Source organism: Sinocyclocheilus anshuiensis, unplaced genomic scaffold (genome assembly GCF_001515605.1).
Source record: "Sinocyclocheilus anshuiensis isolate Anshui unplaced genomic scaffold, SAMN03320099.WGS_v1.1 scaffold160, whole genome shotgun sequence".
Lineage (NCBI taxonomy): Eukaryota > Metazoa > Chordata > Actinopteri > Cypriniformes > Cyprinidae > Sinocyclocheilus > Sinocyclocheilus anshuiensis.
In genome coordinates this window covers 536,040-548,750 of record NW_015554119.1, presented here as the reverse complement: position 1 = coordinate 548,750, position 12,711 = coordinate 536,040, and the positions used below count along the sequence as shown (strand labels likewise).

General features: G+C 36.3%; 2 protein-coding genes across 8 annotated transcripts in view; both read right to left on the bottom strand.

Annotated features, from left to right (window-relative positions):
- Positions 1-8,842, bottom strand: part of LOC107670022 (zinc transporter ZIP4-like) — a 34,461-nt gene extending 25,619 nt beyond the window's left edge. The window contains exons 1-7 of one of the 2 annotated variants that reach the window (XM_016462487.1): positions 8,826-8,842; positions 4,825-4,922; positions 3,283-3,582; positions 2,995-3,178; positions 1,511-1,659; positions 889-1,060; positions 11-154 (exon numbers count right to left, since the gene is read on the bottom strand). In XM_016462487.1, coding sequence (XP_016317973.1) covers positions 11-154; positions 889-1,060; positions 1,511-1,659; positions 2,995-3,178; positions 3,283-3,519 — 886 coding nt within the window. In that variant the 5' untranslated portion in view covers positions 3,520-3,582; positions 4,825-4,922; positions 8,826-8,842. Of the gene's footprint in view, positions 1-10; positions 155-888; positions 1,061-1,510; positions 1,660-2,994; positions 3,179-3,282; positions 3,583-4,824; positions 5,148-8,825 lie in introns of those variants that run through there. The other variant, XM_016462486.1, reaches the window with a different exon arrangement.
- Positions 8,843-10,884: 2,042 nt separating this feature from the next.
- LOC107669984 (oxidation resistance protein 1-like) overlaps positions 10,885-12,711 on the bottom strand; it is a 60,324-nt gene continuing 58,497 nt past the window's right edge. For all 6 annotated transcript variants that reach the window (XM_016462425.1, XM_016462429.1, XM_016462426.1 and 3 more), the window contains 2 exons: positions 12,532-12,605; positions 10,885-12,451 (listed from right to left, as the gene is read on the bottom strand). In XM_016462425.1, the coding sequence (XP_016317911.1) occupies positions 12,316-12,451; positions 12,532-12,605 (210 nt within the window). In that variant the 3' untranslated portion in view covers positions 10,885-12,315. The remainder of the gene's footprint in view (positions 12,452-12,531; positions 12,606-12,711) is intronic.

The following is a 12,711-nucleotide window of genomic DNA, read 5'->3' as shown; positions in this document are numbered from 1 at the left end:
AGAGCGTCACCCGTGAGGGATCCTACAGCCAGACTGATGCAGAACTGGATGCACATCTGAAAGACTTGCGTGCACCTGGAGAACAGCAGCACCACGATCCCAAACATGGCCATCAGACAGACGATAATGTTGGCGAGAGTGGCATATCCATATCCTGGGCACAAAGGGCTTATTTAGTGATTGTATAAAGAGATCACTATATCACAGGTATGCTGTCGTTCAGACTGGTTTTTGTAAACAGCTACAGGTCATTCAGACGGAATGCCAGCTTTGTTCTTCTCCAGGAAGAGATGGTAACTAAAATAATCAGTCACAGTGTTTGGGAATTTTTCTAGATCTCCTTGTTCTGCTGAGGCCAGCAGATTGATCAATGACCAGCATAGACCAATAATTACCTTGCACAGACGTCTTTGTTCCCTTTGTTCAAGTGAAACCATATTTAATATACATTTTTTCTGTTTTAAGGTTTTGAGTAAATATTTCATGTTCATTCACTTTCTGTAATTTTGAATATTTTACATAAACATATACACACAAAACAACAGTACTAATGTATATTGATGTTTGTCACTCTCATCAAATTAAAATGGCTTTACATCATTAAAAAATACATACTGCAGTTCATAACATTTTCCATCAGGTCAACTACTGCCATAGCAGAGAAACGGATTGAAAAAATCTTGTTGTGCTAATTACTGTAGTTCAAGTTATATATGTTTATAGCAGCTACCAATTGAATGGCACAGACATTTGCAGATTGCACCTTTTGGTTTGTTACTGCTCATTAGTTTAGACTATGTTTCTGGACTTTGTCAATATTCACAAGTCTAGCTATGCTATGCAACTCGGACTAATTGTTGTCTGATGGTGTAAACAGAGGTCACTCACTCTCAGCGGTGCTCAGAGATTCAGGGGTCATGTGGGTGAAAGTGATCTCAGAACAGCCTCCACTGAGGATCTGCTGAATCAGAGCAGGACTGAGCTGTGTGAACTGATCTCTGGTCAGCAATGAAGAGTTCAGCTGGTAGATCCTCAGAAGGTCTTCAGCACTAAAACACATCTGCAGGCAAAGCAACCAGAAACAACCTGAGACATGCATATATTAACATAATTTAAACATTGCATATATTAAAATATTTTTTTTTGTCTTCAGTCACTTTCATTGCTCTGACAAGCATGCATGCATGCATTAGTGTGCACTATTATTAGTTGCATGAATGTCAAATGACAGGCTTTAGTAAGGGTATTGGGAACTCTACATCATGATTAAAAATAAACATATGTACTGCTTAATTTCACTCTACGGACAGCTTGCATGGTCTCAGATTGTCACAACATCCATCAAGACATCTAAACATCACTTATTAATGTTGATATGTGATGTACAAGCCTCAAAATAATTTATTGCCCAGCTGAATGATTGTCCACTTCATCAAACTCCATATGATTTGATTTCTGCAGCATGCATTGATTTCTCATGATGCCCCGAGCAAACATTGCTGTATCTTACCGTGTCCCAGCTGCTGTTGTTATGGTGATCGTCCTGATGACTTTGTATGCGGGTTGGTCCACTGCGGTGGGATTCATCATCAATGTGGGCATCATCATGGTCGTGTTCATCTCTGCCCAGGTTTAGCGTCTTCAGAAGCTCTTCAAAATCTGAGTAACAATGTGATCATTAAAAATAGAATACAAACGTTCAGCTTTAAACCGAATACTGTTCTTAAATGCTTAAAAGCACTTCAGGAAATCTACAGAACATAAACAAGTATTAAAAACATAAAGCTGCAGCCAGAAGAACCTTTTTAAGTTGCATATTAACTGGTTGTGCTAGAAAAGCCAAGGTTATGCATTCGATTCCCAGTCCAGATGCATGAACTGATAAAAGTTTTACTCTGAATGCTTAGAATAAAGCATCTGCCAAATGCATAAATATATTATAAATAAAGAACAAAGATGCCTACACTGAAAAAATGATTTTCTTACTTAAATTCACTTAAATTATTTACTTAAGAAGCAAACTGACTTAAGATTAAGTGCTGTTTCCTGAACAATTTATCAAAAGTAAGCGAGTTTGTGCATAAAACAAGAAAAAATATCTGTCAGTGTGGTCAGAAAAATAAACCTACTTCAAATAAAAATCAATGTTATTTTTCTTATCAGATATTGTTCTTGTTTTAAGATTAAACTCACTTAATTTTGATATTCTTTCAGAAAACAAGACCTGATTGACTTAAGCCAGTTTCCATTTAAATGTATTTCGATTTAAGTATGTTTAGATATTTGTAATGGAAAACTAGACAAAAATACTAAATAAGAAAATATATATTTTTTAGAATATTTAAAATCTAAAACTATAAAAAAAAAGGTCACAAATTTTAACTTTAACTGAAATAAAATATAAAAAACTACAAATATAAAAATAAAAACTAATTCAAAATATTAATAAAAACTATAATATTATATAAATGATACTAAAATAACACTGGACCTGAGTATTAAAAATTCCTTTGGTAACACTTTACAATAAGGTTCATAAGTTGACATTAGTTAACTACTTTAATTAACATGAACTAAGCATGAACAATACTTTTACAGCATTTATTAATCTTAGTTAATGTTAATTTCAACATTTACTAAAGCATTATTAAAATCAAAGGTTGTGCTTGTTAACATTAGTTAATGCACTGCGAATTAACATGAACTAACAAATAAACGACTTTATTTTCATGAACTAACATTAACAAAGATTAATAAATACTGTAATAAATGTATTGTTCATGTTAGTTAATACATTAACTAACATTAACTAATGGAACCTTATTGTAAAGTGTTACCATTACTTTCATTGGTGTGACATTATTTATTCAGGTTGATTCTGTCACATTAAAACACATTTTTACTTGAATATTTTACTAAAATAAAACCAAATTCAACAACATGAAATGCATTTAAGGTTAATGTAACATCATCAGGATTATCAAACAGTCATACCATGAAGTGTAAGATTATCAGAGGCAAAATGGCTGAAGATGTAATCCAGAAAGAACTCTTGCTCAGGAAGTGATCTCATACAGTCTCCACGCAAAGCATGATAGAGGATATTTGCAAAAACAGCATCCAGCTCTAAGTGATGATCACCGCTCTCTTCCAGGATGTCTTTTAGTGAAAGACAGGTCTGAACATGTGGACAAACAAATGACAGATGTGTCTTAATGACCATGTTACTTATACATAGAATGATTAGCACTTTTAGTTTAACCCTACATTGCGGTTACTGACCTCATGTGTGACTGGCTGATAGTATTTTTCCATCTCATCAAACAGCTGCTCCAAACCCTCATATTCTGTGGCACTGATCTCATTATGACTGCTGGTGGTGTTGTCATGGCCTAAGATCATTTGGATGAAGTGATGGGTCTCCTCAACCCAGCGGCCCTCCTGTACGGCCCCGCAGGTCTCTAGCGGAGCGCTCAGGAACAGACAGCATCCAGGGGCCATCGTGAAGAAATCCTCCATCTGTAGCCCCTGTGAGCTGCTGTAATTACTCAACAACTGGTGCAGATGTTCAACAGACAGGCACTGTATACAGGAGAGAAAGAGAGCGATTTCCAGATTTCTGTGTATGAAATATGAAGGAGTCTAATATATCTTAAGTTAAGCAAAACTGGAACACATTTGCAGTTAAAGCTTGTGTGCTTTCAAAAATTTCAAAAATGTGAAACATACTTCTTGTGATGAAGAAGTCATGAGATGTTACATAAAATGGGTAGAGACATCAAAAATGTGAAACATACTTCTTGTGATGAAGAAGTCATGAGATGTTACATAAAATGTGCTTAGCTGGTAGAGACAAATCTTAATGATTCTTAAAAAGGTTTAATTTTCTTTAAAAAATAAATAAATAAATAAAAACAATTTCTTAACAAAAACTATTTTTATTTTCTGAGGTAAAATATGAGCTGGACATGTTCTTGGCACAATGCATGAGATATTCTCTTCATAACAGAACTATAATATAATGTCTAATGTCAATTTTTCATTTTTTATTGACAAAAACATGTAGGCACTACCTGGAGACTGTAAAGAAAATCACAAATCACATTAAAAGTCTGAAATTCAGGAAAAATAAATGTTGGAATAAGAAGTTTGGAAAAATCTTTTAGTATTTTTTTTTTTATGTATTATTTGTTTTGTTTTCAACATTTTTATTGTTATTAATATTTGGCAAACTTTTGTCCAGAATCAGTATAATGCAAACAACATGCCAACATTCAGGAGGCCATTTTTATTTCTACGTGACAAACAAAAAAAAAAAAAGGCACTGCCTGGAGACTGTAAAAAAAGAAAGAAAAATCACATTAAAAGTCTGAAATTCAGGAAAATTAAATGTTGGTATTAGAACTTTGGAAAAATCTTTTAGAATTTGTTTAATGTATTATTTTTAATTTTTGTTTTCAAAATTGTAATTAATAATATTTTGCGAACTTTTGTCCAATATCAGTATAATGCAAACAACAACATTCAGGAGGCCATTGTTTATTTCTATGTGACAACAAAATCAGTAGACCCTCGCTGCTGTATGTCATTAAAACAATTTTTTCTTCTTTTTTATTAACAGGTCTTAAATACATATATATATATATATATATATATATGTGTGTGTGTGTGTGTGTGTGTGTGTGTGTGTGTGTGTGTGACTCATTTAAAAAAAATTATTACAAATTAAACTTACACCTGTTTAACCATCATTGACCTGTAGCTATACGATTCTCTCAGGTGGACCTCGATTTACCCAAACCACGTTCAACAAATCCGTCTTACCTTTCCACACGACACACCGGAGCACTGCACGCGGTTCTGCAGCCGTTCAAACACCGAGAGAAGCGCATCCTCCGTGAGGAACTCTTCACCTGGAGACACTAAATCCACAATTCTCGCGTAAATGTCCTTTTTACCACCACGCGCGCCTGTAAACAGACTGAGGCAGGTCACACAGAGAAATAAAACTCCTCCAGTCTCCATGGTGTGTGTGTGTTTTGTCCTTATTCTTATTGCGGCGACAGACTGTCCTCACACACTCTCACACAGCAGCTTCAGAGCTCCTCACACAAGTGATCGTGTACCTGTTCAGGTAGAAGCTCCTGTTGTCCTCCACACTGAACGCTGATTGGTCAACAGAAACTCGTCCGAGGGCTTCGAGTTATTGAAACAATATTTAATGTTTCTTTGTCGCAGTTTGTTACCTACGTTTAACAGATCACCAGCAAAAGTAGGACAGAGGGATTTTAAGTTTTATAGCAAATATGTTTGTTTTAAATGCTTAAAAATACCTTTAGATCGACGTTCTTCTATTAAAATACAAGTTATATAAACATAAAAAGACTTTATCACTTGCTGGAATATTTTTAATATGTATGTATGTCGTCCTCATATTTAAAATGTACAATTATTGCATGTTTCATTTCAAAAGGATTTGTTCAACGTCTAATGTATATACCGCCCCCTGTAGGCTGTGGAAGTATCTGACAGTGAACTGAGATTACGAACAGAATGCAGAATTATATAATTCGAAGTAGAAATAAAATGGAATGAAAAGGCCATATTTTGATCTGGTTGGACGTTTATTTTGTGTGCTTTATAATATCCGTTCAAAATCATGTAGGGTATAATAAAACAGATCCAAATATGCTAGTGTCCCCACTCACCAACTAAATATTTCTATTATATTAATTATTAAATATGTTCGTATGTTTAAAGTAGAGAAACTAGTGTATTTACTTGAAATGTAATAATTTAAAGTTCATAAAGTAAATTACATAGAGAAAACAAATGTTTAGAAAAATGATATAAACATTACATATTATGGAGATGCCACAACATACTGCATCATGTTCTGCAATATGCCACAATCCACTGGCACATGAAAACCAAAAATTGTCTGATTTTCAAAAATGACCTCAGAACCATCATTAATTATGCTTTGTTAGCAATTAATAAAATTAATAAGCAATTAGTTTTTGTTTTATTAATATCAGTTTATTTATTTTTAATTTATGTATTTTTTACTTTTTATTCATTATTATCTATTATTATGTCTATCTACTATTTATCTATTATTTACAGAATAATACCACCAACATTGGAGATTTTGCCCCAGAACCTGTTGTCATCATTGTAGGGGCTGGTTTGGGCTCCTCACTATCAGCGTTTCTTGGGCGAGATGGATGCAAGGTCACCTTTGGCCTTTTCACCACGGTAAGGCCAAAGTAAGGTCAACATATACGCATATGTTGACCTTACTTTGGCCTTACCGTGGTGAAAAGGCATGTTTTTGCAAGTATTTTTAATAACTAACATACTTGATGTTTGTTCAAATAATGTCTTCAGCATCATTTATAATTGTGAAAATTAGCTGAGAATTTAACATTGATAGTTGTAAGCTGGCTCAGAGGAAGACAGGAATTGTGATGTCAAAAGTATCGTATGTTAACCAGTGATAAACTTGGGTGGCTTCAAAAGCATAACTTAAAGAATAAGCAAAAAAAAAACAAAAAAAAAACTAATGGAAAACTTAGCACTGATTTTTGTATTTTGAATTTAAATGTAGCACTATTTATTGCATTGGTTTGCCTCCACAGAACTCTCCTCAGTACAAACCCATCTAGTGTGTGCTGAGCTAGATCTGAGCTGCCATGGACTGATTCTGATCTACTGACATATGTGTTCTGGTGGACATACAGGGACGTCTGCCTAAACACCTGAGCCAATACATGACTGAGAAGATCCGTCCACAACTGCCAGGTCAGAAGATACCACTGACAAGAAGAACTTATTTTATAGAGTTCACCCAAAAAATAAAATTCTGTCATCATTTACTTACCCTCAAGTTGTTCCAAACCTGTATGACTTTCTTGAACAAAAAAGAGTATATTTTGAAGAATGTGGGTAACCAAACAGTTTCTGGTTCCCATTGACTTTTATTGTATTTTTATTTTTCTCCTACAGTATGGAAGTCAATGGGGACTAGGAACTGTTTGTGAAAGTGTCTTCTTTTCTGCTCAACAGAACTCATACAGGATTGGGATACAGGATCCCTTTATGTGTGCTTATATTAAAATGATCAACCAGATGTTTCATAAAACTAAGGTTTCAATCCATATACATGAGCTGATATAATGTCATCAGATTAATATGGATTATACAAATTGTATTTTTTTTAGCAAATTTACTTTGGTTTGTTGTGCCTGATAGATCACTTAAAGAAGCCGTTTTTGTTGGCTGTACAAAATAATCATCAGAAATTCATGCCGGCAAGTTTCCTGCCCTCATCACCTGTCAATAAACCACGTAACTGCTCAATATAGAAACAAGATGTTAGAGTTGCAGCAGTGGCAGTTTCTTGTATTATAGTACATAGCTTTTATTACAAAGATGCTTTATTATTGGTGTTAGCCATTTAAACAAGTGCTGTAATGTTTTATGTCATAGACTTAGATAAAGTGTTTCAACCAAATTATATTAAAATAGATCTAACTTGTCCTCTATGCCAGGATTTGGAGGAGTCTGCTTCAGAATATTCCGGATCTCAGTGCCAACACGGACTTGTTGCAGGTTAAAAGCCTAGGGTTTTATTCAAATGAACAGAATTAATACATATTTAAACAAATTTTAATTTCAAAAACGAAGATGTGCTCCAGTGCACTTCTATTGGAGTCAGTGATGAAATGTTTTGTAATCAGAATATGTGAAAACGTTATTATTTTACCCCTTCCATGGCCTAAAAAGAAATTCCACTGGGAGAGGAAGGCGTCTCGTTCATTTGTGGGAGATGTTCTCACAAAGGCGCTGCATGAATTGTTTGCTTCACAAGAGAGTAAGTATCTGCTTCTTGCTTTTGGAGTTAAAGGGATAGTTCACCTTCAGTTGCTGGTCCCCATTGACTTGCATAGTGTTTTTTTTCCCCCATACGATGGAAGTCACTGGGGACCAGCTACTGAAGGTGAACTATGACAAGGTCATATTTTCAACGTGTTGTATTAAAAGGTGATTGGGAAAACTTCCACTAGAGGGAACTCTTTACCACAAGCCAAATGTACATCTTCAGAGACCGGCCTCTTTTGTAATTGACCGCTGTACACTGAATAGAACCATTAAAGCCATAAACACTTGCTGATTATGTTAATATCGCCAGACAGTTAAAGACCATGTTCTTGCAGAATCAATATTAGATCTTTGGAGAGCCTGCATGTGCAATTTTCATTTGGGAGGGGAGTGTGCCTCTGGACCAGTTGGACTATTTTCTGTGTAGGTTCAGATTTCTTTACAATCAGACATGTAGTTCTAAATGTACATAACTATTGTGTGCATACTATTTCTAACATCTGTGTCAATCATCATCAGGCTGAACCCCTGCCCCATGACACTGAGTGGTCACTTCTTTAGCGTTGCATTGTACGCGGTGTACTTGAAAGTCAAGGCAGAGGTAAGACAGGACAAAGCAAACAGCAGATTATGGTTTTGTGGCTTTGTCATGGTAACAAATACAGATCAAATACAGAACTAAACATTTTGTGAAAACGGGTCTCTTCAACTATGACCTGTGTGCTGACAAAGGAGTTTGGCTCAATTATGCCAACATTCAGAGAGAACTTAATGTGAAAATGAATATACAATCAATCTTTGAGGGAAAAAAAACAAATTCAGTTCCAGTGGTGGCATGTTTAGCATACTGGTTTTGGCCTATGTAGGAAATCATTGTTTATCCGGTTTTCAAAGTTCTTCAAGATTAAAGGAATAGTCCATTTTTATGAAAATTGACTCACCCTCAACGATCCAAGACATAGATGAGTTTGTTTCTTCATCTGAACAGATTTGGAGAAATGTAGCATTACATCACTTGCTCACCAATGGATCCTCTGCAGTGAATGGGTGCCGTCAGAATGAGAGTCCAAACAGCTGATGAAACATCACAATAATCCACACCACTCCAGTCCATCAATTCACGTCTTGTGAAGTAAAAAGCTGCATGTTTGTAAGAAACAAATCCATCATGAACACATTTTAACTTTAAACCTTCACTTCCATAATCAAACTCTTCCTCCAATGAAAATGTTCATCCCCTGTTGTCCTCTCACGTCAAAAAATGGATTTGTTTCTTACAAACAACTTTATTTTTTGTGTGAATAATTCCTTTTAAAGCAGCACTATGTAACTTTTGGCGCTCTAGCGGTTAATAAACAGAACTGCACACATCCCGCGGAAGAACATTTCAACCGGAGCTACTTCTCTAAGTTTATGTCTATGGCGATTCACGCAGGTATGTGTTACTCCGCAGCGGTGACGACCCGACCAGGCTACAATAGTCCAAATATAAGTACTTATTATAAGTGTACCGTAGTGATTAGTAGTGATAAGACAAAAACGCGGTTTGGAAGATGAATTCATGATGTACTCGCTCATTATATACATTTTGCACATTTTGAACACAGAAAAAGTTACATAGTGCTGCTTTAATTAAGGTGTGGTAACATTAGTGGAATTTCAACGAAATTTCGTGGGGAAAAAAAAGTTACTTGTCCATAATCAATACAGCGATGCATGAAGCACTACTCACACAGAAGTCACTTTCAAACCAAGCAGCTTTCTATTGGTCAATGCGATGAGTTCGCATGGATTCCTAATAAAAATGGAAATGTTACCATATTTAAAGGCGAAATTTTGACAAAATTGTGCGGGCAAAAGTGTACCGCAGTAAAGATAGTTTGCGGTTTGATATTCAAATTTCTTTTGACTATAAATACGCAGCGCGCTGTCATAGACACGCAAATAATACCGAATATCATTCTCCATGATTTGTGAATTCAGGTGATGACCATAACTGCACTGTGAACGTTTTCACAAATCTAAATAACGATGGAAAGGAATCAGGGAAGGGGTTAACTGACCAACATTGTCCTGTGAAACTTTTGCAAATCAGAATATTGAAGCCAATTACTCAAGGAAAGGTACAACAACCAAAACTTTATTGTCAAACAAAGTGTACAATTGTGTGTATGTGCTCATTTACCTAATGAATTGGAAACCGTTATTCACAGGAACAGCACGGAATGACATTATTATAGGCTACAAAAAACGGGGGGCAGAGCAAAGATAAACACTACCACGCGATAAAATGCGATTGTGAAAGTTTTCACAAATCGAGCTCGACTTAAAACAATGTTTTTGTATTCCAGCAGTCTGCGTGTTTATTGGTAATAGACGTTAAACATGAAGAACTCCTTTCTTTCACATTCCTTACTAGCAGACTTACCAAGGGGTTAACGGACAAGAGCTTTGATGTGAAAAAATTCACAGATCAAGCTGGTGAAGATGACACCGGTTTCATTCCTCTAAGTGTCCAACTTTTGGAGCTATAGGCATTATAGAATTAAGAGTCGCTACGAAAAAAAAAAAAGATTTCGGCCCGAAGTACAGCGTCACCTGAATTCACAAATCATGGAGAATGATATTCGGTATTATTTGCGTGTCTATGACAGCGCGCTGCGTATTTATAGTCAAAAGAAATTTGAATATCAAACCGCAAACTATCTTTACTGCGGTCAAAAACCGTTTATTGTTAATATTGCAGCGATGCACAAAGCACCACTCACACAGAGGTCACCTTCAAGCCAAGCAGCTTTCTCTTGGTCAATGTGATGAATTCAAGAGAGCATTTGGAGCCTGATGTGAAATCTACATATGCAAAATTCTCAATTGCATGGATTCCTACTGAAACTGGATTTTGCATGCAAAATTTGGCTGAGCATCAACAAATGTGACTGCGCCTTTACTTTCTATGTCTCTCTCCTTCATGCATACACACACAAAACCACCAGAACACCATTATTACATAGATTTTATTGTGATTAATACATTGATACATAATCTGTCAGGGATCTTCAAGAGGATTAATATTTCATTGTGCTTCCACACGGGCATCAAACACTGGAAGACCAGGAATGTGCAGTCTGAGTCCTTCGTCTCCACGATCCCACAGCAGCATGCAGAGAGCATCAGACCTTCACAGCAAGACACCTGCTCTGATAACAGCTGCGCGCAGTCGGGTCAAATGTTTGGGCATGTTTTCAGCTGGCCACAATGGGAAACTGCTATCTCTTGGCTTTAAACTTCAAGTCAGAATACTGCTAAAAGAGCCAATTCCCCATCAATTTTCACAGTTTTTCTAACAACTTGTGTGTCGACGAGCCTCTTGTGAGGCTCTTTGTAAATATTGCTGTAACAGGCGTTCTCATGATCGCTGACAGCAGTCATCCTTAAGCCCTGGAGACTGGCTCTGGCTGCACTAGTCATTTAAATGCCCAGGTCACCTTATATACGGTTCAGAGGTTACCGTTGACGAGAAGAGCCAGTCTCAAGAGACCGGTTACCTGACGAAAACTCCACATTCACATAAGATTAGCGTTAATGTTGTGTGCATATAGAAATGCATTTATTGGAACAAATTTACAAGGAAAATGTACAATTGAGATTATACTTCAAGGACAGAAGTGCAAACCATTTTACTGTCACACGTAACAGCAATATGGGAAGTAGTTATGTACACAGTACACTAACAAAGGTATAAATATATAATTGCTATATATATTTATATATGTATATATACTCCTTCAGATGGCTTCCTAAAAGACAAACACTTTTCTCCTGGCATAACTACAGCACTCCCAGACAGAACGAAGGACTTGCAGGAAAACATATTGATATAAAAAGGGCACCACACGTGAATTTGCATGTTACTCCACCTTTTTACAGCAACACGGTACTGAATATTACATTAAGTAATGGCATTTGATTACATAGAGCCCGTGTGAGCACACAGACACAGATAAATAACGGGGGTTTTGAAGTTAGATATTTAAAGTGCTTGAAATAGACGCAATGCTACAGGTGATGAAGGTATTAGGACTGAAAACCCAGAGTTTAATGACTCCTTGGAAGGTCTGGAGCTACATTTCTCTTGGAAAGTTCTACAACATTATGGAAAAGCCATTAGCGCCCTTCCTTATTCTCAAAACTAGAGGACCTCAGGCTGCAAATGGGTAAAGAAACTTTCACTGGGACACCAGCGAAGAACACCCACCCATGCTGACCATTTCCAGAAATGAAGGACAGTGTACGCTGTATATCTGCTCTGCCTCTATCAGGGCTTCTTAGGAGCCAAGTGGAGGGTGTTCAATCAGTTATGGGGGCCTAGTGATGTGGCCTCATATACCCGCCTTACTGTGTACCGAGTCCGTGAGTTGGGGATTTGGGGTGTTATTCAAAGGCCCATATTTCAATGTCCTGCACATAGAAGTCCTCCGTTTTCGAGAGCATTGGATTTCCAAAGGTCTTACATGAGTGAGTTCTGCCATGATAGAGGTCACCATCCAACCACAGCCCAAATTCACCCCTAAAAGTAGAAAATAAAAATTTATTTATACACTATATGTCACTGAAAAATGAAATATGCCAACTTATTATCTTACATACCCTCCGCCGCCAAAAGCTAAGGAGTCCATATCTCCTTTGATGAAGAACATATTGTCACCACTCCATTTGAAGACCTAGAAAGGTTCAAGTAATGTTAAAAGTCACATATATATATATATATATTTTTTTTTTTTTGTCAAGTTCAGTAGCAGTAATCTGGATTACATAATCAGGTTCCAG